A 27,149-nucleotide genomic window follows, 5' to 3' on the forward strand; every position below is an offset into this window, starting at 1 on the left:
TGGGCGCGCCCCCGGACGATCCAGGTGAATGGAGAGCTCGAGCAAGCAGGGGAGAGTCTGAGAGCAGGATAGTCGGACCTTCGCGTAATACCGGGCAGGGAGACAACATGGAGAAAAATAAGCGAAACACCCATAAGTGGGCACCGGTCATAATGACAGCTTCTCTTCTATGGGTTTCGGGAGCTGGAGGACATAAAGTAAGTAATGAAAGCCTGATGTTAACTTTTAATCATTTCAATTTTGCTGTTGTTAATGGGGAGCAATGTCTACAGAAAGTCTTTCAACCGGAGCTAATCCAGAAAACTGGCGTCCGAACTTGAACAGTCAATGACAACATTCTCAAGAGTGTTCTAATGTATAGACATGTTCGTGTCTGCCAGGTTGGAAAAAATAACTTTTTTTCACACATGATGTTCATAGGCAATGCAATTCTCATTTTGATTTTTTAACTCGAATTCTTTTTTTTTGTCCGACGTCCTACACGACTTGTCGCTATTGCGTAGCACGGGGGAATGCGTTGTGAGTCCAGAGACTGTGCCAAATGTGTTTTGCATTTTCTGAAATTTAAGTCGCGTTTGTTGTAGAAATTCTGTGCGTTATCGGAGCCCAGTCCCGTGAGGCAGACTTCTCCAGCTGATAAGTAAATGTTTTGATATTCGCTATCCCAGAAAAGTGGTCATGTGCAACCGCTTTTCTTTCTTTAAAAGCTTTTTCCCCCCTCCTTTTTGAAAAGGCTTGGGGGGTTAAGATAACGAGCAAAAACTGTTTACTGTAAATAGCAGTTAGTGTGCTCAATGACAAGGCTGCGCTACAGGACTTCAAACGAAAGCTCTAATGAGATATTCACACCTAGACACTGTGGAGCACAAAGTCTTATTAAAACTCAGTGGGGATCTGGTAAGTTGACAGTAAAGCCAGGACAATTAGTTCCAAAAGGCTTCAGAGGCTGCGTTGCATCTGAGAAGAGTCGTACCGTCTGTGATCGCGTTGCTTTTTTGGTAGACTCGTAATGTTTGGCTGGGGATTCTTTCTCCGCCTCACTTTTCTGTTTACTCCACTAGTCCCCCGGGAAAAGACTCAGCAGATGTTCAATAACAGTTGAGGGCCAGCTGTTCGTGCTGCGCAGTGTGCCCACCGTTATCTCCAATTGGAGTGATCGTAGCCGAAGAAGCGCACAGTGCATCACATACTGTACGGAGGAAATTTGGGATGATTAGTATAATGCACAGTTATTTTTGTTTGCTTGTTATTACAGCAATGCATATACTGAATATTACACCGAGATGACTCATACACGTTTCTGGCCTCTGTGAAGCTATATTATTATTATTTAAATCCGAAATCCTTTCCTTGGGTGTTTTGTGAACAGCTGGGCTGTATCGCAGTGTATCCTTGTTTTCCAGCTCTCCTGTGATTTCGGTCTGGTATGTGGGCCATTCAAATTAGAAACACATTGAGCAGCTCCAGCTCACCACTCTTCCCAACCAGTACGAATTCAGACTCCTCTCATAAGAACATGAGGAAGGTTACAAGCTTTCAAGAAGACAATTTAACCTGTATTAGCCTGTTTGGATTCTTAGAAGCTAATTGCTCTAAGGATCTCTCAGGAAAGAATAGGACTGAATAACCTGTTCCAAACCCCCACACTCCTTTGTGTAAAGAAGCATATATTCTTATAATAAGTCGGTAGTGTGACTTTGGTGACATACTTTATGTACAGGGGGTACCTTAGCCAATGTGGCAGTCATGGATTCAAATTTTCAGATCAGGTATATATAAATATAACCATAGACAGAAATCTTTGGTATATAATACAATACACCCAAAATGTTGATGGCACAATACAAACGATTAAGGGCACTTCAGGTGACTTTCATTCTTAGCAAATTAGAGGTGTGTCCATCAGTTTTGACAGTTAAGACATCAGGAGACAAACTAGGCTCCACCAATTAAGCCAATTAAGTGGCAGTAGTAAAACTATCATTGACGTATTACAGGAAAACACACTTTTAACACGTTAAAATAACCTTTTGTAATATTGGTTTATAATCGTCTTTGGCAGACATTCTCACGTCTTCTAGAAACATAGTTTTCCCTGAACTGCCTTGGTTAAAGGGCTCAGTTGCTTGACTTGAAGGGGATGTAGTTTACATATTGATCACACATTACCTTGGTGAATATGTTTAAATTGTCGTGCTTTCTTTCCATGAAAGAGCTCAACTGTCTTTGTATTTAATGCAGCAACTCATTGTCTCAAATGCCCTGGCACTGATTCCAGGTTTCCTTCTGCATGCTGACTAAGACATAGCAGGTTGCTGCTTTGCAGAGAGAGGTCCCGAGCGAGATTGAGCAGTCTGTCTCCTGACAGGTCATATACTTAATTTTGCTGTCCATTTAGCCAAGAGAGTCACCCACAGTTCATTGCTTCAATGTAAATAGACAGGATCATGGACCCTCCTGCCTTTTGATGTCCCCCCTCCCTACCTTTAAAGACCTCTTTGCATGAAGAATGAAGGCACTTGGCATGCTTTACCATCTGGGCACACTTTACACTGCTGGTCCAAAAAGTTAACTCAGCCTTCAGCTGGGAAACATGAGAAAAAAGGGCAAGACGTTATTGCCAATGGAATGGTCAGCTACAATTTGGGAATATTCAGTCTTCAGGAGCTCTTGGGTTTGAGTTTTGCCTTTGCTTTGTCACTTCGGAAAGGAGCTAAATGTGTTTATTATTACGTCCGAAACTTGACTTTAAGATTGATAGCACAGGATCCATGGGAAGAACAATGCTTCATTTCCATACGCCTATGGTATGATAAGTGTATCGTTAATTAACAGTGAGGGTGGGCGTTAACAGATCTCAGTCCAGCCAGTGCCATTAAAACTGAGGCTCTTTTGACCCCAGGTTATGTATGTTCAGTTTCAATGCGAAGAGAACGTTTCTGCTCTGGTAATGAGATAATGGGTGATTTGCAGCTTCTCTATCCCTATAGAACCAAGTGACTTCTCCTGCTACAGAACAAAAACAGCATTAAATAAATACTTTTGAAAAGTACACATACTATATAATATATATATACATACATACTGTACAGTATACAGACTGTTATGTGTTGGCCATTTTTAAACAGTGTGAGAATGAATGTTAATTGCCCCCTGCTTCTTTGCGTGATGTACTAACAGTCTCCATTGTGAAGTGTCCTGAATATTCTCTCTTTTCGCGCAATGTTAGTAATTAGGGCATCCCATTGCTGTAGAAAAAAGGGGGCTTCGGTAGTTTGATAAATGTCCAGCAAACCCTCTTGTTTATTGAGCTGCAAAAGACACAATTTTAACTTTACTTTACCAGCTATCTTTGCAATGATCTGCTTGAGGAGACAGGCTAAATTATGTATTTGTTTTGTATGTAGGTACGTTTTGGGAAGGACTAAGCTGAGTGTGAATGAAACATCCATCTGGTTTTCGCTTTTAAATTCAAAAGTTATCATCTTTCAAAAGGAAATGTAGTATAAGGCAGAGTCCAGTGAGTAGATGCCATTTTCACAGTAAAGCCTAACTGAGTTGAAAGCTTCTGCTCTTTGTAGTGAAGATGCTGAGTACTGCCACTAAGGGTTTTAATGTCATTGTGATTCAGAAGGGTCGATTGTGTTGGATGTATTTAGACGACATTCCAGATCTGGAAAAGATTATTGTGCTGAGAACTAACACCTGGATTAAAATGCCTGCCCACTCCTGTATTCCATTACTGTGCTCAATTATCTTAAAAGAAACAAGGCATAAACAGTGAAAGCAAAGCTAATTAGAATGCATTACTAATTTGTAACCCCCCACAGCCACCATAAACAAAGAAAATAGCTGTGGCATTGGAGGAATGTGAGTGTTCATGTGACGGCCACATTTAGTCTGTCGTAGCCCCCCAAAAACCAATAATATCATTCCTTTAAATTCATTCTGTTGGTTGCATTCAAAATATTTCAGTGGCTGTTGAAGTATGCTAATTAGAAAACCCGGAGAAAATTCAAAGCCGACTTTTCAGAACTTATCCAGATTACAGAGTATTAAAAGTCATGAAGCCGGTTTAAACCTAGAGAGTTCTTGAGCCTACAGGCACCTTAACAAACTAGTGCAACACAACACACACACACATACACACATTTGAGTTATCAGATAGCCTAGCAGCACCACTGACAGGCATACTAGAAAATAATCATACTGACATCACATGCAGCATAAAGAAGTAGAAAATAAAATGCGTTTCCTTAATTCATCTAGATAAGAAAAACATTTTTTGTTTACGTTGATGTGCTACAGAATGCACTGAGTGCAAAATGCAGTTTGCAGGAAAATCATTATTTAATACCATTAATAATGAATTAATTAATAGTAGCTGTTTTGCTACCATCACAAACCAAGTCAGTCGCAAAGTATTGTTCGTATGTTGCCATAATACAGTACTTCCATCTCTGTCAAAATAGGAAGTTATTATTTAGGCAAATTTTAAAATGTCTCTCATTGCACAATTACCGAGATGGATGTTTTTGAATAAGCAAGAAATGTATTGGCGTCGGGACAAATTAAAAGAGTCCTGAACTCCGTTATTTAGCTGTGAGATGGAGGGGGCAGGTGGGAGCCCTCGTGTGAATGGTTGCCGTATGTTTTGGGAAGCAGATGTCCTGGACGATGAAAAAGGTCCCTCTAATGAAAGATGGCACAGCGCCCATGGTTTGTAAACCCACCCCCAGTACACCCATGGTCATGGCATAGAGGGAGACACATGGGGAGGCTGACATCATGAGGAAGGTATGCAGTAAGTAGGGGGTTCATGTATCAGGGCCCTGGGCAGCTGTGGAAGAAAGGTTCTAGAGCCCTCGGGATCTGAAAGCAAACCAGTTCCCTGGCTGGATACGAGCTAGGCGAAGCTCTCAGAAGCAGTCGTGTGTGGATTCACCGGGGGATCTGTGGACTCAAGCGAAGTGTGCACAGGAAGGGGCGAGTTGGAGTTTGGGTAGGTGGGGCTGAATAACTCGACGGTCCTTCCCGGCGCTGGCTGTGGCCCGGGCGGGTCCGCGCGGAACCGAGCTCGTGCTGGTTCCTCCCGCAACTGGTAACCAACACTCGCGAGGACGAGCCGCCGCCGCCCCCCTTCTCTGGGGCCCACAGAGGCTGTTTCTGACAAAGCCAGGGGCGTTCGTGCATGTGAGAGGCAGAGCGCTGGGCTGCAGGATCGCTTGAGCTGTCTTGTCAGTCCGGGCAGTGGCATCCTACAACGTGCGGCTCAGAAACATGCCATGTGATGGGAGCAGTAAGAGGAGAACAGTACATGCAGTACTTTGTGGGGAAGACTATCTCGTTTCATGGATTTCAGTTTCCAATAATCCCTGTTCAGACAAAGATTGTCATTCTTATTTTTTCCTTCAATAATAATGCCTAGACGGAGTTAATTTTGTCGGTGGATGTGCTTTGTTTAGAGGGGGAGGTTGTTTTCGCACTGAAGATGCCTCCCATTTAGTTTTCCATTCTGCGCTACTCACTCACATGCTGAAAAAAAATCTATCAGGGAAAGTATCATGTAATAATAATCCCCAGAATTGCTTCACATCTTTCATACCATAAAATAATGCCAAATTTGAAAAATAGCCATGTCAAAGTACAAGCTTAATTAAGAGAAAGAAAATTCCTGTGGTTGCTATGAAGCGATTAACCTTTATTAGCAATCCAATACAGTTTAGTGACATATCCAGTTAAAGTTTTAAGACCGAACAAGTCTATTGCATTATGAACAGACTTGTCTGACCTCAGAACCTGTACCCAAATCATACTTTCTGGAACTAACAGCTGCCAGTAAATCCCCTGTCTTAAAGTTAAATCCACTGTAGAGCTGGGCTGAATCCTACTCATGCTCACTCATTGACGTCAGTCTTAGACGGCAGTTATTACAACCACTGTTGAAAAGCACAATACAAATGCAAATGCCATCAATTTTTCTTCTGGTTCTTCTTCTTCTTATCTCTTACCTTAAATAATGGGTTTCAGACTGCGCATCCCAAACTTGAAAGTACCTCTCCCATGCTGCCACAAGGCTGAGATAAATGGATAGGTGAACTCTGTAGGCTTTTTCTATACGCACTTCTGTATTCATTTCAGAACACACAACACATGAAATCTGAAATAGATGTCTATACTTCATTGACCAAAAAAAAACCCAAGGGTAAATAAAATCATACTTAACAATAGTAGAAAATAAATCCGTCTCTGAAGGATGTAGGCAACGGTGCTGGACAACAGAAAGGTCTGTTTGAAGCCTATAGTTAGACCGTGAGTCCTAAAGCTAACTGGGAGCTAGGCCATTTAGTTCTTTAAGGACTTTAAGATTTACTCTGTATCTCTCAGGTAGCCAATACAATTAATGAAGCACAGGACTGACGCACTAAGGATGAGGAGTTTTAGTGTGCAAACTGCAGAAATCCCAGCATACTGAACCCTATTTAATATCTAAATACCTCAGTAAGTAAGTTATGACAGCGGTATATTCTGTCTATGTATCAGTTCTTTGGCATGATAGCAAGGACATTGATTGGGGATTGGGCACTATTATATAGATGGCAAAATGATAAACTGGTGATCTTTCTTATCAACACAGGATCACAAATAGCACCAAGAGATGAATTATTTTTCTTTTCAACAATAAGTTCAATTACTTTCCATAGCAGTTGTTGAGAGCCATTAAGCACGTCCTCAGTCTTATCATAGTTTAACACAGGTAAAGAAAATTGCATCCTAATCTTAATCTTGATATGTGTTAAGTGCAGATCTGCATGAATGTTGAATAGTAGAAGACCTTGCAGAGAATCCTATGGACATCTTAAGTAAATCGGACACAAACAGGAGTCAAATCAACAAAAAACAGTACCAACAATCCCTGGACAATCCAGTGGAATGTCTTTATTGTCAGTATCAAAAGCTCCTCTTAAGTCCAGAAGGAGGACAATATAACAACTTCAGAAAGTATGCAAAAAAGAGGAGACCATTCCACCAGTTTTGGTAGCTAGTGGCTAAATAATAAACTAATCTTGTTTCTTGAATGGAACCAGAGTAGTGACTTTAACAACACGAATGGGTAAACTGTTCCAGAGTCCAGAAGTGTTTAACAACCAAGTCAAGCCAGTTGGCTGAACAGGAAAGTGTGTTTCCGCAAAGTTTCAAACTGGGGACCATTTGTGTGAGAAGCAACACGTGATAAACACTACATCAAGGACACCTGTGGAATATTAGAGACCTACAGGCAGTAAGCATCAGCGAGTCATTAACTGTCTTAACAAAGGTTCAATGCTGTGTCTTTGTCTAAATCCGAAAGTTCAAACAGCCTATTTACATGATCTACTACTTATGTAAGGAATTGCCAATGAGTAATTCTGAAAGATCTCCCGTACCCACTGTATTGGCAAAAGAGCCAGTAGATCCTGTTTCACTCAAGGATATCAGTCTTGTTTTGTATGGTAAAACTGTAAGGAAATGGCACTGCAGAGTATTTTTATCATGAGAAAAACCTTAATTTTTAATTAATGCCTTATTAGTTTAGGTCCATGTTTGCAGAGGATCTGGGATGCTTGGCATTATAAGAATGTTGTCTTCCAATTACATGGTGGCATTCTGAAACCTATTCATGTTTATTCTACCATGCAGAACACAGATGAACAGATGCCCTACTCTGGTGGTACAATTATAATTGTGGTACTGTGTTTCTGTGGCACAGATATTAACCATAAAATGTATGAAATATCAGAATGTCTTTGCATTGGCCATGTACATAATCTTTGACTTGCATGTCAAAAAAATGTGTGAACTACAACTTCATAACGAAGAGTGAAATTTCAAGCAGTGTTCCAGGAGTACATTCTCTCCAATACTTGCTCTGAGAACTTGCCAGTCTGTCAGTGTACTAAGCTTAAGTTCCCTTGGTGAAGTTATTCACACCCTTCTGTAATGTGCTGTGTAACATTTTAGAAACAAAATCAGATTATGCATTGTTTTTGCCTAGAACGGTATCCGACCTCTGGAAAGGCCAGTATTAGAAGCCTCCTGTTTTCGTGAATGAAAGTGCTGTAGAGTCTATGGGATTCCTACTATTCTTACTATCACATTCCCAAGCTTACTGAATGAGTCTCAGATCAGTGAATCTCCCCCCTTTGTAGTAAATAACAAGAGCTGCTCTGAGATTATACACTTGCTGGTGGTTGTGATCGTTCCAGGTTTGGGAGGGACCAAAGTCTGAAGGACAACTTGGATCAGGAATGTTTGAGCTGTGCTTTCACAAGGCAACACCAAGAAATTCACTGGATGTAATTCAATTAGTGGCGATTAATAACATCTTGTAGGGAATAGCAGTCCACTCACTTCTTTCTTTTCATGTGGTATTCCTCCTGCACAACAACAAGATCTTCTTATTCTGAAACGCCAACAGCCATATCACCCTGCGACTCACAACTGGCAGCCCACTGACGCTAAGCAGAAGTGAGCCAGGTCAGTACCCAGATGGGAAATGTCCGGTGAAAAACTAAGGTTGCTGCTGGAAGAGCTGTTAGTGGGGCCAAAAGGGGGCACTCTCCCTATGGTCTGTGTGAGTTCTAATGTCCCAGTATAGTGATGGGACTGTAAACAGGTGCCATCCTTTGGATGAGATGTAAAATCAAAGTCCTTACTCTCTGTGGTCATTAAAAATCCCAGGGTGCCTCTCAAAAAGAGCAGGAGTGTTACCCCAGTGTCCTGGCCAAATTTCCCAGTGGGCTTTACCAATCATGGCCTCCTAATAACCCTCATCTCTGAACTGGCTTCATCATTCTGTTCTCTTGCCCACTGATCTGGTCTGTGGTTAATTAATTAATTGATTAATTGCTTACACTTATATAGTGCTTTTCTGGACACTCCACTCAAAGCGGGGACTCCCCTCCACCACCACCAATGTGCAGCCCCACCTGGATGATGCGACGGCAGCCATAGTGCGCCAGAACGCTCACCACACATCAGCTATCAGTGGGGAGGAGAGCAGAGTGATGAAGCCAATTCATAGAGGGGGATTATTAGGAGGCCATGATTGGTAAGGGCCAATGGGAAATTTGGCCAGGACGCCTCGGTTACACCCCTGCTCTTTTCGAGAAACGCCCTGGGATTTTTAATGACCACAGAGAGTCAGGACCTCGGTTTTACGTCTCATCCGAAGGACGTCGCCTGTTTACAGTATAGTGTCCCCTTCACTATACTGGGGCATTAGGATCCACACAGACCACAGGGTGAGCGCCCCCTGCTGGCCTCACTAACACCTCTTCCAGCAGCAACCTTAGTTTTTCCCAGGACGTCTCCCATCTAGGTACTGACCAGGCTCACACCTGCTTAGCTTCAGTGGGTTGCCAGTTGTGAGTTGCAGGGTGATATGGCTGCTGTGGTGTACTGGTGGGGCTGCACACTGGTGGAGAGGAGTCCCCATTACCTGTAAAGCACTTTGAGTGGAATGTCCAGAAAGGCACTATATAAGTGCAAGGAATTGTTATTAATTATTATTATTGTTATAGGTTGTGGTTGCTTTAGCCACTCCATGGATGAGACTGTCCAATTGCAGAAGTGTGTAGTACAGTAAGAGATTGCAGGGACTGTAGTGTAAGTCAGCCTCACGGTCTCTGTATGAATTAGTACACATCTTTTAAATCCATTCAAACAAGGTGCTCACCCTCCTTATCCACCCTTTCCAAATCGAGCAATGTCTCTTTTAGATTATATAACCTTATCTAAAAGTTCATCTTTCAAGATGAACACAATATTTCTTTGAAACATAATAATAATAATTTCCTTCATGGATCACCAAGAAGGTCAGCTAGATGTGACTGGGGATAATAGTTTAAACTATTGTTTAAACTTGTTTCGCTACAGGCTTATAGGCACTGTAGAGCATATGAAAACCCTTAAGGACTTTGGACATCTGTTGGCAAGAATACTTCTTTTCAGCTCAGAGCTGTTAAATTTCTCGGGAAAAGAACTCTCTTCCCTCTCCTGATGCAGCTGATGAAATAACTTTGTTAACAGAGACCCATTCAGGTCAAGGGAACTGGAGAGGTGTGAGTGTGGGGGTTGGTTCTTCTATCAGAGAGATGTGAGAGTGCTGGTACATCTCTGCCCCTCATAACATCCCTGTTCACAGAGAGCAGCTTTGAAGTGGGGGTCTGATATGTAGCAATGCAAATGCAGCAAAGCAAACATTCACCAGCCTCCAGCTGTGTCTGTGTAATGTGAACATTTGAAGAATGGGTGTAGCAGCATAGGTTTGGAGCTTTAGATCTTCATACTGATAGTGAGCCTTGCACATGAATGAATTTCAGTGAACTAGTGGTAGAGCACAATAATCAGGACTGTCATGTGGGATGTGACAGGCTGTTGTTGTACCCTTAAGTAAGGTATTCAACTAAGGTTGCTCCAGAAAATGCCTTGCTGTCTCAATGGATACCCTCTGTCCTATCAATTGTAAATGAGAATTTGTTCTCAAATGAATTGTGAAATACTGAAGTTTTATTATTATTTAAAATAATCTAAGCACTTCTGGAAGCAAAAACAGCTCACCACCAATACCCCTTGTGACCTCAGCACCTTGTGGCTGTTTTGAGACATAGTGAGATTCTATCCATTCTTTTCATTAAGTGGCTCACTGTTTTAAAATCATGCCCATGAAACAGTGGAAATTGACTACTTTTCAAACAGCATGACAGACATTCTACATACTGTCTGCATCAGGCCCTTCTTCAGCGCCAACATCCTATATACAGGTGTCTCTGGGTCCTTCAGCATTTCTTCAGTGTTCTGTTATCACTGTTCTGAAGGCTATCTACTGTATTTAGAGACAGTCAGGCTCTGTACCTGTTGAGTTTTAACAACCCTGAACTTTTTCTCATGACTTGCAGCTGTTTGTAGATACGGTATACAGGAAAGGGTCCTAATAAATGCAGGACTCTCTAGAATGGCTGAGTTTAAAAAGCAGTGCAGAGGACATCTGAAATCAATTTACTCACAGAAGTCTCCCCGGCTCCTCACACCTGGAAAGAATTAAAAGGCAGCATGGCTGAAGAAATACCTCCCCTGGGTTGTGCAAGCAAGCAGTGTGCATCTTTGATATCCCGACAGAAATAGAGGGTGAAGAGTTCAGCCCAGCACATATTTTCCTACAGAAAAGCAGTTTGTTTTCAGGACAGTACAAGTTTTTTTAAATATCTGCCTTGATAAATATTAGCTGTATTTCAGATGAGCATTTTTTTCTTCTTGTTTAATCACATGAAAGAACTTTGGACTCTTTTTAAGGATTGATTGAAGAAGAAGATGTCAGAATAATTACATAAACAAATTCACCAGAACCTCTTTCTTGTACCTAAATAGTTCTATTCATGTGGTATGTAGTCTAGGTATTTTGTCTGTTGTCTTTGTTTTACTATGTTAAAAACTGGTCTGGTTGGGTTGTTATTAAGCAAGTTCAATAAAGTTAGATAACTAATCAGAGTTAAAACTAATGCAGTTGCTTTGGTCAAATTTTAGATTAAGTAACATATATGAAAGATAAATAGATTTTCTATTAATCAATAAATTGCTACAAACTGAGGTTCTGTAGAGAGTTATGAAGGCATTTTTAGGGTTTGAATCATAATTTGTGTTGGTGTGATCATTAGTCTGTATGTATAGATACTTTATCAACATTATAGAACCTTTTGTGATGAATTGATATTTGATAGGATATGTCTTGAATTCATATTTATGAATCTTAATCCAAAGCCTTACTGCTGCATCTAATGCAAGTGGAAATTATCCTCATTAAGTGATCAAGTCAAGAAATTGTAAATAAATCTTGGGTCTGCTTGCTATTGAAAGAGAGGGAATGTGTTTCTCTAATCAGGTCTTGGTATTTTGCAGCCATAGCAAACATTTTGAATGATATCTCCTCTTCTAAAAAACATGTAAACCCAAGTGGAAGCAGCACAGCTACATTTGTTCTGTCACATCACAGGCTGTATCTGTCTGTCTATCTGTCTGTCTAGCTGTCTATCTGTCTGTTTTTTCAAAACACCAATTGGCGTATCAGTGACAGAAGAGCTTGGTTTTCTGAACCCTGCAGAGAATTCCACACAGGACTTTCAGGAATCGGGCTTGGCAGGATTTCGCTTTGTAGATACAGTTTTTGCCATGAAAGGTACATCATATGTGGTGTTGAGTCTTTTTAGAACTTCTTTATTTTTTTACAGTCTCGCATCAGTGTGTCAGTGCAAACTTGATTTCAGAATCAGTAGCTGTTGGGACCTACAGTGATAAGAACAAACTTGTTAGCGTTGTCATCCTTAAGCATATACCAAAAAACAGAATATTTCAAATTCTCTTTGAAACGTAGTGCTCTATACCTCATGATTTCCTTGCTCTTTAGGAAGTGGACATGTGATAAATAGTTGCTGGTATGGTTTCCTGGTTATGTTCCTGCAGATTCCAGTGCCACTGTAACAGAAAAAATGTGCTGTACTTTTATTCAATTAAATAGTCAAACATTTTCTAATTAAAAGCTTTCTGTGTTGCAAACCCCTTAAGGGAAAACTTACCATCCTGGCCACCATCATTGAGCTTATATTAAGACTTGTTTTTGTACTGTTGTCCGATGAAGATGCATTTGTAACTGATGACTCTACACCCAGCAATCCTGATTTCTGTTCGGGGGTGTCCTAACGACTTTGATTTAAGGTTAAAATAAAAAAAGAAAGGTAGTGCTTTAAAAAAATCTGGTTTGTTTTCAAATGGAGAGGAGAATTCTGTCTCTGTTTAAAGAACCATTAAAGATTCAAATACAATAAAAAATGTCTAAATTACATTTTTTGGTCTATGCTTGTAAAATGAAGGGTCAGAAATTCAGTGACCCATGAAATGTCTGCCATCTGCCCAGGGCGGTTCTTCATGGCAGAACATTTTTTCTAAATCCCTTGGGGGCTGTATTTCAGCATGTATATGTGACAGCAGGAACTGATTACAATTCAACCTCTGTTTTTGTCATATTACTTGAAAGACCTGTAATATCATACTCCAAGAAACCCTCTTGGCCAACTTTATTTTGTTTTTGGAAGCCCTGTCAATATGTTCTGAAGATTAAAGCCAGAGAATGGCTTTCAGTTTATGGTCCTGCCTGCAAATAAAAAAAAGGGGAAAACAGAAATGTTAGATGGCGCCGTCCTTCGGATGAGACGTGAAAACGAGGTCCTGACTCTCTGTGGTCATTAAAAATCCCAGGGCGTTTCTCGAAAAGAGTAGGGGTGTGATGTGTCATGATGTGTGGGTTGACTCACACCCGCGGGCAGGTTCAGGTTGACCCGCGGGTCGGGCAGACTCACATAAAAAAAAGATTTTAGATCGGTTCGGGAGGGTGTGGGTCAAAAACAAAAACGACCTGCTGATCCTTACTAGTCATTAATCCCCATCTATAAATTGGCTTCATCACTCTGTTCTCCTCCCCACCAATAGCTGGTGTGTGGTGAGCGTTCTGGCGCACTATGGCTGCCGTTGCATCATCCAGGTGGGGCTGCACACTGGTGTAGGAGGGGATCCCCATTACCTGTAAAACACTTTGAGTGGAGTGTCCAGAAAAGCGCTATATAAGTATAAAGAATTAATTAACTTATGTCTAATGTTGTTCTGCATTTAATTGCATATATACTTTGTACAAACAAGACTATAACATCTTAACTGCTACACTATGCTTCTTGAATACTGAATGGATTTTAGTTCCATAAATATAATGAAATGATTTTTCCCTCAAACAGAGTCATTAGATAAAGAAAATGTATACAGCTAAAGTCAGTTTCTCTCACATGCTGTTCCCCAGCCATAGCTTTGAGGCCCCAATAGGAACAGAGTTTGGATGACGGGGTGGCAAGACAGATATTCCTGCTTCCTCACAGCTCCATGGTACTGGGTTTGACTCTGGTCTTGGACATTTGTGTGTGTGGGGGGGTTTTCACATTCTTCCCTTGTTCAAGTGGATTTTCTACAGGTGCTGAGTCCCTTGCCTTAGGCATCCTAATAAAGGGTGGATGGGGCAGAGATTCCGAACACAAAAGAATTGTTTAAAATAGCACTGCAAAGGGGTTTTGTATAGTTGTGTGATTTGGGCAATCTTTCCAGTCGTTTGTTTTGTGCCTGCAGGTGTATTTTGATTGTGGAGCTGTAGTGGATGTTGTTGACGAGCAAGGCCTAGTCCTGTCTCCGGGGTTTCCTTACAACTACTCCTCAGGGACACACTGCGTGTGGCAGTTCTTTGTGCCTGTCGGTTACAGACTGACAATGGAGGTGTTTGACTTTGATGTGTTTGAGAGCCCTGGAAGTACAGGTGAATTTCGGCCAACTTCTGAAGCGATAGAGGAGGAGAACGCCAATGACGAGACTACACCATCCCTCAGAGGAATGGTGGTGACCCCGAACGGACTGCCCAGACAGACACAGGTGTCTGCCACGAAGACCTCCTGGGGTTCCTCCGAACGACTTCCCCCGCTGCCCTCCAAAACCGAAGAAGTCAGACAGGTTGTCGTGCAAGAGGAGTCCACCAAAATGGAGATGGCCAAAGTTTCCAACTCGGCCAAACGGTCGACAGACTTGCATCCGGGGGTGAAACCGCAGTCGCGGCAGGCTGGAACTCGAGCGGAAAACTCTGTATCTCCGGACACCTACAGGGGCGATGCCAACCCTGACGAAAGCCTCTTCCCAAGGCGGCCAGCCTATGAGGAGAACGCCACATCTGTGCCTGAGACGAGCACGGGCGCCGCTGAAACCGGCGCGGAGACCCGCCCCTCCTCAGCAGAAGCCTGCCCCCACGACGTGCTCTACATCTCTGACCTCACCACCTTTTCCTCCCGCTTCTGTGGCTCCAACAAGCCCACCGGCCGCAGGCTGGCTTTCGGGTCCTCGCGGGAGATGGTGGAGGTGATCATGGAGCTGATCACCACGACGCACTGGGGCCGCGGCTTCGTCCTGCTGTTCCAGTACCGCAACGAGACGGACGAAGCCGACGGCCACTTCCGGAAGCCGACGGCCAGCAGGACGGACGCGCTTCTCGCTGCCACGAGTGGGGCCGCCTTCTTCCTCGTCATCCTCACTGGCGCGCTATGCATCATCTTCAGGTAAGTCCAGTGTCTCCCTTACAGCAGCATTCGCCGATGTGATCCAGTCTTAACTCAGATCCTCCGAGCCACAGTCTTACAATCAGACAGTATTACTACAGTTCAGGTGGGGAGCTGCGTCAGCATGCGTAGGCTGCAAAGGAACAAGTAATAGGTTTATTCCATGCTGAGAAAAAGTTTTGGCCGTGCGGCCTTCTTCAGGTGTGTGTTATTACTACAGTTATTTTATCATTTTTTTTCCATTTTTGTGAACAGAACTTTTCTTTCATTTTTGCAGTTCTTTCTAAGCAATGCTATTGAAGATTCGGTACATCCCAGACTATCATGGATGTTGCAACCATTAAACGAAAGAATGGGGATTTGTTTTTGCATTTTTACCCCTTAATAAAACAAACTGGCACGCATGTGCTTGGGTTTTGATTTCTAATGAACAAAGGACTTGTAAATGAATGAGTGATGCTGATCACTCCTCCAGTCTTCCTTTGCCCACTGTAAAGTTCCTATTGACTCAGCTGGAGCTCCTGCCCTGTACAGTGTCAAACACGGTATCAAATCACCCACCTTAACAGACCTCCCATTTCCAAATGATAGCAGGCATGACTGAGGCACAGGCAACACCTGGTATCGATTCTATTTAAAAAAAAATGAAAAGGATATTTTTCTCTTCTGTGCAGACCACAAGAAAATGGAAAGGAAACAAAAAAAGGGATTCCCAATTTTAATCCACTCTCCTGAGACAGGGATGGGGTTGTAATTGTTTAATAGAAACAAGAATAATATTTCAAAGGAAGACATCATTTCTTTTCTGTTCCCTTCCTGCTCTTTGTTTGTGAGAACCATGCACACGGCAGGTGAGCTGATGATGTCAGGTTCCCTACAAGAGCGAGCCTGTGAACCACAGGCTGGGATTCTCTGCTTGGTTCCTGTTCCGGTTCTTTCATATGAACATAAGAAAGGAAATGAAAGGAGGTCATTCACCCCACCTGACCTTTTTGGTTATTAGAAAGTAATGAAACACAGGTTCTCATCCAGCTGCTTCTTGGAAGTAGTGTGGGCACCAGCTTTGACAGTGTGACTGGGTAGCTTGGTCTATATTCCCACAACTCTTTGGAAGGAGTGCTTCCTGTTGTCGGTTTTCAACTTGCAAAGTACTACTGTAGTTCTGCCAGAAACGTCTCTGTCTGAAGATAGTTATTCCATCATATGAGCCTCCTGCGGAAATTAGGTTAAAATTAACCCAGAAACGGGATTATTTGAACACTCGTGCTATTTGTATTGAACAATAAAATGACTTGCTTTAGCTTTCCAGCATAGGACAGACAAGACCACACACTACCTCTTAGTGGGTTTGTCTCGTTGGTATCAAGTTTAAGAATGAAAGCCTTACATTTTTCTTAATTAAAGATTGACAAAGAAACAGTAGTGCTGTTTCTAGAATCAAGAGGATTAAATTAAATCCAGTGAAGTTATGTTCAGGCTTTACAGTGTATAAATAAGAACCTCATTTAGAATATTGTGCTCAGTTTCAGTTACCATACCACCAAAAGGATACCATAACAGCCTTAGAAACGGTTCAAAGAAAAGCAACTAGAACAATTCCTGATCTCAGGATTATATACAAACAGGTTAAAGAAACAAAATCCCTTCAGAGATTTGATCTAATTATTCTAAATTCTATGGGGTGTAGCCAGGATAGGCGCAGGGGACTAGTTCAGACTCGGCAGCGAAACAAGGACATGGGGTCACTACTGCAAACGAAAAAGGGAATTCATGATGGTGGGAAAATAGGAAACGCATCTCTACGCAACCTGTCGTGGGTACCTGAAAACAGACTTCCAAGCCAAGCAGTTGAACCGAAATCTGGGTGGACATTTTAGATTCTGCAACTGAACTACTAAACAATCAGGAGGGGCCAAATGCCCCCCCTCTTCATTTGCAGCCATTCTTGAGTTCTTCTGAGGGGTGCAGTATTGGGAAATGGCCTGGGTTTCGATGGAAGGGGATTTTTGTGCTCTTCCGAGGGGGTACTGGTCTAGTTCCCAGTGTGAGTCCTGCCCCTGGTCTGAACCCTGCCGACATAAAAATGAACCGAATCAACAAACAAAGGAAGAGCCCACGGCCTGAAAGAACATTTTATGAATTGATCTCATTAGGAATAAAATGTATCGCATGCAGTCGCACAAAATGTAGAAAGCACACCACGCTTAAAAAAAAACCAGCATGAAAAAAGCTGCAGGTTGCAAGAGCACCTCTTTGTCGCAGAAGGCCTCGTCGTATTTGGCAGCAGTGAGGCCGCCTGGGCTCTGTCCATGTCCTTTGTTTTTCCACAGTCAAGCTTTGTGTGCCCTTTGCAGAAAGAAAGCAAAAAGATTTTTCTTAGTGTGAAAGGAAAGAATAATTCTAATTAGTTTTGGCGGTGACTTTAGAGCACGGATACTACTGGGAAGGGTTCTCGCCTTTTTTGAAAAAAAAAAAAACATTCCTGGGACTCATTTGAAAGGAAGACAAACTGGGTATGTGTGGCCTTGTTTCTTATTCATAAAACAACCACATCAAGGCAAAATGGGAACGAAGAGGTGTGCTGGGATACACAACTAAAAAATGCAAAACAAAGCCCTGTCATTTAACGAGGCTTAGCGCTGCTTTCTGTAGCGATTTCCTTAGGAAATTCAAGGATTTTTTATTTGGATAAAAGATGAAAGCATCCAGCTATGTTTTATGTTCCACTCGGTAGACATGCCTAGTGAAAGTAGTTTGCAATTAGGGTAGGATGACAGGTTACCAGAGGGAGAATCAATCTTGAATTTCTGTGGTCTGCCACAGCAGGGCGAAAAGTGTCATTTAAAAATAAAATGTGTGTAACCTCAGGTCAGCATGCCCGGTTTAACATACTTCAGTGCAAGTAGTTTGTCACAGGAGTATGATGGTTAAATCTTCCTAAACGTCAGAGATAACTGACATATTAAAAAATCGTCATGTGAAAAAGGTTTCCGAAACAGTTTTAAGACACCGCATGATGAGTTATATTTGGGTAAAAGTATAGTCTTTTTTCCTCCTTTATTTCATTACAGTTAGCCTATGGCAGTGAATTGGACCATTGACAACAACAATACTCTTGTCGTGAAACCATTTACTTTGCTAGAATCTAGTATTGAAAACAAATTCTAGTATTGAAAACAAATTCTACTCCTCCTTGTGCAGTAATGAGTAGTATTCCATGGTAAATACCGTTTCCAAATAAATAATTCTCTATCCTGTTTTCACACTAACCATGCCTGAATCTCCTGATACCATAGAAAATGGGTGTTAACCCTACAGAGGTGAATTTCATTATCAAATGCTGTTTCACAAAACACCTTTTTTAGACCCAAAGAACAGCTTGCACAAACTGCGGAGTTTGGATTATCTCAGCATGTTGAATGCTTAAGGAAAAGGCCTACAAATCAAAAACATATTATCAAGCTGCCTCGGCCTTTTGTTTTGCAGACCAAAAATATGTCTGAAAGGAGCCAACGCCTGTTCATCCAACAGCCCAGAGGTAAAGAAAATATTCAGTCTAAATAACAACTTTTTTACATTCCTCTGTAGATTTTGCAATTCCAGGGATCAAGTAACATACCCCAATGTCTCCAGCCCTTGTAAAATAAAATACCCTGGAATCTGCTTGACTGATTAATCTCACAGATTTGCAACTTGAAACACTCCGTCAAACGTATTTTGTAGAACACCCACAAAAAAAGGGAAAAAGGTCTGACTGCTTCAGCTAAAACATCTGTTTTCTGCTAATCGGCATGAACCACATGTGGAGACATTCGTTAGCAATTTCTGCATTGCATAAATTGTATGATAATATTGGAAGAAATGGAGTGCTAGGACATATTTCTGCTGTTACAGATGTGTCGCACACCAGTGTCTCCTCAACTGCTCCTCTGCTGCTTTATTTACAAACATTTTGGTCACAAATTACGTTACACTTTAGGAGATAAAGCCCATTGAGCAGTTCTGTAGTGTACACCAGTGGGTTCCCAATCCTGGTTCAAAAACATCTGGGTTTGTGTCCCATCTGTGCACTCAGTTTAATAACTGAACCCTTAATAGACCTGATAAAAGTTTAATTTGAACTCTTTGATTGTTTACAGTTCCGAAGCATGTAGGAAGCTGCCTTTTTACTAATTCTGTTTTTAAGTAACTTTTAATCTCCAACCCCTGAAAAGAAAAAAAAAACTTGAAAAGGTTCTTACCAAGCCAAGTTGGTTCAGTTAAAAAGTAAAACCAGCAGGAGGGTGAGTGAACCCCAGACACAGAGTACAGACTGAAAACCCCTGGTGTATACAGTCCTGCATTGACATTTAACATGTATTAACATCAAGTACTTGTGACAGATTTCATTTTTCGATTTATGATTTCCATAGGCATTGCTATACAGCTACCACATGCAGTATGGAATAAAGAAAGAATGGGAGAAAGAGCAATATCAAGAAAAAACATCAATCATCAGGAGTCTTCTAAAATGCGATTATAAGGTTATAAAATGAACCTGTGTTTGTAGTTGCAGGTGGGGGTTCAGCACTCCGGTGGGGATCTGAGTGAGCTCCAGTTAGTCAGTCAGCCCTGTATGGATGTCATCGCTGATGGAGACAACAGCAACCAGTCTCCCAGTCCCACACACACAGGTCAGCCACCCGGCCCCAGTCCTACACCTTTGCAAAGGTGACATCGCAACATGTAAAATGTAACACCAACTTACACTGACAGTGGACCACTTCCTGTTCGTTAAACATACAGAGTAGATGGAAAAAGAAGGTTAAGGCCAGCACATGTATTCAACAATTTCTCCTGGGGGAGGAGGGGGTAATTCCACTGTGTATGTTGACTAAGAGAAATGGACAGAAAGTTGAATATGCATGTCAGTGTTGGCCTTTTCCTGTGCTTGTGGTGCTGTTGTTGGCAGTGGGTCTTCTCTTTTTAAGAATGGATGAGAGTGTTATTTGTGTGCATGAAAAAATGTGTGTGCAGGACAGGGGTGTTAGAAGGTGGGGTGGTCAATGGAAAAATGGGTTTGCTTTTGAACAATTTCAGAGGAGTCCAAAGTCTCTCTTGTGCGAGCTGTTACAGGTGCCAGGAACAGCTTTGTACAAGTGGATAAATTTAAAGATCAAGGCATCTGGCCCAGTTACAATAACATGCTGACAGGGAATTTAATACTTTTTTTAGACTTGTTTGGGTTATGAACAATTAACTGTTTTATTGCAGTTCATACTCTAAGGAGATTCTATGCTACTGTAAAAATGAGTGGTGGTGATCTCATTTGCAGTTGTAGCCCTTTTCTGTCTCAGATGTGTCAAAATAGGAGTCACATGCTCAAGTGAGGTCAGCAAGTGTATCACCCTGCAACTCACCACTGGCAGCCCACTGACACTAAGCAGGTCTGAGGCTGGTCAGTACCTGGATAGGAGACCCCCTGGGAAAAAATAAGTTTGGTGCTGGAAGAGGTGTTAGTGGGGCCAGCAGGGGGCGCTCACCCTGCGATCCATGTGGGTCCTAATGCCCCAGCATAGTGACGGGGACACTATACTGTAAAAGAAGGCACCATCGTAAGATGAGATATTCAGGTCCTGAATCTCCGAGGTCATTAAAACTCCCAGAGCATTTTTCAAAAAGAGGAGTGTTACCTAAATTTCCCCCTGGCCGTTACCAATCAAGCCTCCTAATAACCCCCATTGTGAACTGGCTCCATCACTCTGCTCTCCTCCCCACTGAGAGCTGGTGTGTGGGGAGTGCACTGGTGCACTTGGGGTGCTGTTACATCATGCAGGTGGGGCTGCACACTGGTGGTGGTGGAGGGGATCCCCATTACCTGTAAAGTGCTTTGAGTGCAGAAAGCACTATATAAGTATAAGCGATTATTGTTACTACCACATTAAGGACCAGGATTTTATATCTATAGGAATGTGTAAGTATTGTGATTTTTTATATAATGAAGGTACTTAAGAAATTTATTTGTGAAGAACTTGTGTTTAAGGTTTGTCAAGCAGTGGTGGGGCAGATACTTCCCACAATGCCGAGCTGGAGCTATCCTCGAATGGACTTATTGAACTGGAACTGGGGGCCGACGAAGTGTTTGTCATAGCGTCTGGACCTGCTCCGACTGCTCTTCATTTCTCTCCTGTCATGGTGAGGATTACCACCGAAACTCACTGTGCGGGCCTTGGGTTTAATGAAGGCATGTCCCACCTTCTTCCCAGCTCTCTTGTCTTTCGTTTTGGCCGGGGTGTTACATCAGACACCCTTAATACGAACTTTCTAACTTGAAATGCGTGGTTTTTAACGGCATGCAGTCTGTGTCTACCCTGTGCTTGTACAGTCACAGGAGAAAGTCAGTCTGGGTAATGAATGCATTATTTCCACATCAGCCTCTGTGCACCTGAGCCTCTCCTGTTAAGTGCTATTCAAATTGGACCAAGCCTGAACTCTCAGGTGGTCGATTATTTCAAGGTCTCTCAACTTCTTTACAAAGAGGAACTAATTATTTATAAGTCTTTTTTTTTTTTTGCTGTGGGAATAGAAGGACTTTTTTACATCTCTGAGTTTTTACCAGCAGAGGGGTTGCCATTGTGCATGAGCCTTTGTGGTGGGGAAAAACGTCTCTACAACCCCTTCCTAATGCTTGTCTAGACAAAGTGAACTGTAAGCGATTCTTTGTAAGGATTATCTGGCTCTTTCTGATGAGAATCCCTCCGAGTAACAGCTGACTAATGAGCTGGGATACATGCCTGAACTCTACAGCTGACGTACTTCACATCTGACTAGTAATTAAAATCAATGGGCCATTTCAATGAGTGCCAGTGTGTTACTGGGATGATTTGACAGCTATGGGTTTGTCGCAGTTTTTGCCAACAAGTGAATAAAAGCCAGTCCAAAAGACTCTCCCAAGAGCACGATCTGGCATACCTGAGCCAGTTTAATTATAGCCCAGTAAGTGTGGTACATTCTGAGTGCTTCCCTTCAATAAAATCAGACCACCTTGTTATATTGGTGCATGTACTTATATTGGTAGTCAACAGTACCCCTAACTATAATAGTAACTATACCTGAATGCATCAGAAGTTAGTTTCATGTTTTATTCCTGAGACCAAAATAATGTTTGATTTGATAAACCAATAACTGTGAAGTTATTTGTTTATCAAATGCTCATTGCTTATTTTTTCAATTACAAATTAGCTCTGATTGTGGTAGATGTCACAATGTGCTTTATCAATAAGGGCTGAGGAACTCTTAACTGGTCTATGGCAGCTGAAAAAATAACCCCAAGATATGCTAAATAATAATCTGTTGTGAGAGCCTGGCTCAGAGGAGAAACTTAAAAACAGATTTTCTGAAACTGAAAGAAACAAACACAGGGACCATCTGACTTTCCCATGGAAAGAATTTCTTACTTATGTTTGCTGCTGGTTGCAAGTGATGGATCTCAGAGGCTCAAATGATTTATTAAAAAAGCAAACGGTTGCAATAAACTATTTATTGTGATCTTCAAAGCAAACAAAAGCATATGTACCCTTTACTGCCTCTGAATTTTCTGCTTTTAAAAGCCTTTCAATTTGATTATTTCTTGTAATCTCTTTATGCACAAATTAAGGATGTGACTTTTTCTTTATCATTCCATCATCCTTGCTGATTAACCAAGCTGGATCAAAAGAGACATAATTTTACAAATAGGCCCCTGTATTCTCAATGGTTTGATCACACAGTATCCCAGTCAAAGACAGCACAAGGGCCCATGCACGGAAACGACAGTGAAGTAAGGCTTTTATTGTTTCAGAATTTCAGATTTTTTAATATTCCTTGAAAAAGAAACCATGGTTCACAGCTCACAATAATCTTCCCTTGATGTTTCCTTTTTAAAATGAAAGACTACATTCAGAGAAACAATGTGTCAATGACTGCACTGTCTTAATGATTAAAAATGGAGATTTGTTACCGTAGCCTTGTGATCGGAGGTGGGTCTGGTAAAAAAAAAAGAGGAGGGGGGCTCAGATCCCCATTAAAAAAAAAAACTTCCATATATATATATGAATACACAAAAGATTGCATTAGCTTGCAAAACCCCTTACAAACTCGACACCCACCAGAAAGCCAGAATTAATTCCAGAAAGCAAAAATATTTCCTTCCTCCTGACAAAGGAAAAGTACCACAGGGGGTCCCCCACTAAATGTGAACAATTAGAAGGGGCACCCCCTGTCCTAGAGATGGATCCTATATTTCTTTCAAGTAGGGGTGTAACCCCGGTGTCCTGGCCAAATTTCCAATTGACCCTTACCAATCATGGCCTCCTAATAATCCCCATCTATGAACTGGCTCCATCACTCTGCTCTCCTCCCCTCTGAGAGCTGGTGTGTGTTGAGCGTTCTGGCGCACTATGGCTGCCGTCGCATCATCCAGGTGGGGCTGCACACTGGTGGTGGTGGAGGGGATCCCCATGACCTGTAAAGCGCTTTGAGTGGGGTGTCCAGAAAAGCGCTATATAAGTGTAAGCAATTATTATTATTATTATTATTAAGTCTCATCTCAACCTCCGCCAGTCTGCTCAGAGGAGAGCACCTCCTGCCCTGGCGACGAAGCTGGTCTGAACCCCTCCCGCGTTAACGCCCTGTCCTCCTCTCCCGCCGGGGCAGCAGCAGGAGAAGGCCCTGCGCAGAAGCGAGACCAGCCCGGGGCCGGTGTGCGCGGCCCAGCCCGCGGAGGCGGCCAGCTCGCCGGGGAAGGAGAGCAGCTCCGCCGCCGCCGCCGCCGCCAGGCCTCGCGCCTGGAGTGTCCGCGCCTTCCACGACCTCCTGCCCCCCCTGCCCCAGCTGCACAGGAAGTGGTGCAGCTGGAACTCGACCAGCCCCTTCACCAAGCTGCTGGACGGCGGGAGTGCGGGCCGGGCTCCGGTAAGCAGTCTTGCAAAGAACCCCCGTTCGCCCCAGTCTTCTAAACCTGATCACAAACCGATCTGTTGGTCTGCTGAGAAAGTTCTCTTCAGATGCTGAAAATGAGCCCTGGATGATCCAGCCCTGCTCTTGGAGAGCCCTGATTGCGCAGGATCTAAAGGATAGTGATCACTCTCGGTATCCTTCAGCTCTCAAGCAACAGTGTGTGAATTGAAAGATTCCTTGCCTAATTCATCAATAATGCAGATGCAGATGTGACCTACAAGACTGACTGGATTGGTGTTCTCCAAGACCAGGGTTGTAGATTCTCCTTTGCAGCCTCACATTCTACCCCCCATTTTAAACATTTTAAGATCTTCCCCACCCTTTGTGTTGTTTTGGTAAAAATGAATTTCGTTGAGAACATAACAGTTACAAATTAGAGGAAGTTATTTGGCCCATCTAGCCTGTGTGGTAGTTAGTAGCTAATTGATGCAAGGATCTCAGCCAGCTGTTTCTTGATTTAAGACAGGGTATCGGCTTCAACACGGCTGGATAGCTTAGTCTCAATCCAACAACCCTGGGGTAAAGAAATACCTCCTGTTCAAATTTTGTTTACTAGTCCCAGTCATATTCTTTTTTTAAAGCTATTAAAATTATTTCTTGGAAGCAGAAGCCCAGTGATGCTTTAATGTGAAGTGATTTCGTTCCACACTGTTTTTCCTGCACTCTTGTTCTTCCCCCGGCAGTAAGGAGTCTCGAACGTACCACAAGTGATGTAGGATATGAAACCCAATCTAATCTAGCAAGCATGGAGCAAAGACACCAACAACGGGAACTTCACAATTGGCTGAATTCCTAAATCAAAAGAGCTGATGCAAAAAAACCCCCACAAACTTAGCTGTGAAAGGAATAGGTTTGTATGCGTTTCTTCCAGGCGGCTGCCACCTCAGAGACGGAGTGCCACAGGGGGAGAGAAGGGAAGGTGCTGTCCGAAGCCCATCTGGAGAACAGGGCGGGGAGGAACCTCTCAGACTCGTCGGTAAGCAGCGCCTCCTGCCCCCTGAGCCAGCCCCTGCAGAAGCAGCGCCGTCTCAGCTCCACCAGCACCCTCCGCAGGGCTCGATTTGCGTCCCCGTGCTTCGGGCTCCTCGCCGGCCCCTCGGAGAGCTCCAGGGGCCCTGCTGGCCCCTTGATCCCCTACGCGCAACCCCAGAATTCCCTCACAGAGATGGCCAGTGGCTCCTCGGGGCCTCCACTTCAAGCAGACGCCCAGGCTAAGCTCAGGGATTTCCCTAGCGAAGAGGACCACACCAGCGTGCCCGTGTTCGCCATCTCTGAAGAGGAAGACCGCCAGCCCCTTGTCCTTACTGAGTCTTCCCCTCTGAATGAGGAAGACCAGGATCCTTACAGTAACACGGCACGGGACCACAGGAGCCCCCCCACACCGTGCAATCAGGATCCAGTCAGTGGTTCTTCTTGCCAGAGAAAGGTGCCCGACTGGTACCCCTGGGGGAACCACTCGCCTGTGGCCAGCTGTGGGTCTCTCACTCCCTCCGAGATGCAGGCAATGGAAGCAGGTGAAGCAGACGTGCACTGTACATTCAGTACAGCCATTCAAATGCCACCCTGTTCCTTCAGCCAGCCAGCCAGCGCCACCCTAAGAGGGATGCCAAGTGAGCAGATATGACAGTCGGAGGGTTCCGCTTTTGAGGATGGGAGTTAAAACAGGGAGCGGACTATTGGACTTGATCTCCTCTTAACTCAAGGATCGTGCCTTTTTTTAACCTCAAGGATGGGCCATGCAACCAGATCTGAAATGATTCCACTCAACAGTGTCTTACTGAAAGTGTGTGAGTGATTCAGGAACAATACATCCCTGTCATAGCCTTGACAAACCTGCTAGCACAAATACAATAATGACAGTTTGCCATAGAGCAGAAAGTATACTAGGATTCAAATACTAGCATTTTTTTTTTGTTGAAATGCAACAACAATGAACTATGCTGGCATAAAACCCTGAGGTGAGTGAAAAATGTCTAGATGCAACATTTTCAGACAGCACACTTTACATAGGTGCCACATAAGGGCACATGAAGTGTCAAGCTTGACCTATTCAGTGCAGGAGTGCTTATGCAAAGGGACATGCAGCGTTTGCTCAGGGTAAGTGAGGCTGTACGGAATCAGGGCTTTGTACTCCTTGAGTTGTTGAAGTCTGTAACATTGTAAAAAGTTAAACATGACACTTTTTCAAACTTTTGTTTTATCCCATTGGTTGGGTATGATCACTAAATAACTAAAGAATAGAGGCTGGGAATCAATGATCTTGGAAAAGTAAGTTCCCAGGCATTTGTGGCTTCTTTATAGACAGCACACTGCAATGCACAAAGTGAGGAGAAAGTGAGAATTGGTTGACATTTAGCTGTAAACACCATCAAAAAGCAGTCATGCATGCATAAATGTTGATTTTATGTGGACAACTTTCTCATAAGGCTGAGTTGCATGATATGCAAGGTTTAAAAAGATTTTTTGAAAGTTCAGATTGATTTATAGAACATCAAAGATGCAGTTCTTTTATGCAGAAGAGCAACTGGATTACAAAAGGGAAAGTATTGTAAAATAATGCTTACGAAAATGTCCCGAGATACTATGCAAATAGTTAAAGGCTTTCTAGATTTATACATAAATGTACACTAGAAGAGAGCTACTACTGCAACCATGAGGACCATGTTGCAATTGCAGAAAGGATATGATTCCACCATCCATACTTGAAAATAATTGAGGAAAGAAGTTCTTTAACATGCAAAATAAATTTTGAGAAATTAACATTTTCTTGGTTGGGATTTTTCTTTGTGATAGAAATAAATTGTGTTGACATGATTGTTTCATTAGACAGCCATTAAAATAACACTTAGTTGAGATTCTAGATGAAAGGGCTTTGGGATTTGCTGTAGGTTTAGAGGTTAACTTCTAATATGCAGGATTTGAACTGTTCAAAACCAGGACAAGCATTTATCAGCTGTGAATAACCAGGTGGGTATATTTTTAGAATGTTATTTAATATTC

The 27,149-nt window shown here is 42.7% G+C and overlaps 1 protein-coding gene across 4 annotated transcripts; it reads left to right on the plus strand.

Moving 5' to 3' along the window:
• Positions 1-26,909, plus strand: LOC107079698 (uncharacterized). Of its 4 annotated transcripts, none has more exons than XM_069181962.1 (7): positions 1-197; positions 14,203-15,173; positions 18,660-18,711; positions 19,723-19,846; positions 21,196-21,347; positions 23,847-24,104; positions 24,833-25,103. In XM_069181962.1, exons 1-7 carry the CDS (start codon positions 108-110, stop codon positions 24,833-24,835), a joined length of 1,650 nt encoding a protein of 549 aa, XP_069038063.1. In that variant the 5' UTR covers positions 1-107; the 3' UTR covers positions 24,836-25,103. The 4 variants fall into 4 exon arrangements, with proteins under 4 accessions (XP_069038063.1, XP_015221320.1, XP_069038061.1 ...); XM_015365834.2 differs by having other exon boundaries at positions 2-197; positions 25,021-26,909; XM_069181960.1 differs by having other exon boundaries at positions 2-197; positions 23,850-24,104; positions 25,021-26,909.
• Positions 26,910-27,149: the final 240 nt, after the last annotated feature.

Source organism: Lepisosteus oculatus, chromosome 22 (assembly GCF_040954835.1).
Source record: "Lepisosteus oculatus isolate fLepOcu1 chromosome 22, fLepOcu1.hap2, whole genome shotgun sequence".
Lineage (NCBI taxonomy): Eukaryota > Metazoa > Chordata > Actinopteri > Semionotiformes > Lepisosteidae > Lepisosteus > Lepisosteus oculatus.

Coding starts and splice junctions, on each gene's coding strand:
- LOC107079698 (XM_015365834.2), top strand. CDS start 108: ATGGAGAAAAATAAGCGAAACACCCATAAGTGGGCACCGGTCATAATG. Junction 15,174..18,659: donor GCGCTATGCATCATCTTCAG/GTAAGTCCAGTG, acceptor TTTGTTTTGCAG/ACCAAAAATATGTCTGAAAG. Junction 18,712..19,722: donor GTTCATCCAACAGCCCAGAG/GTAAAGAAAATA, acceptor CTGTGTTTGTAG/TTGCAGGTGGGGGTTCAGCA.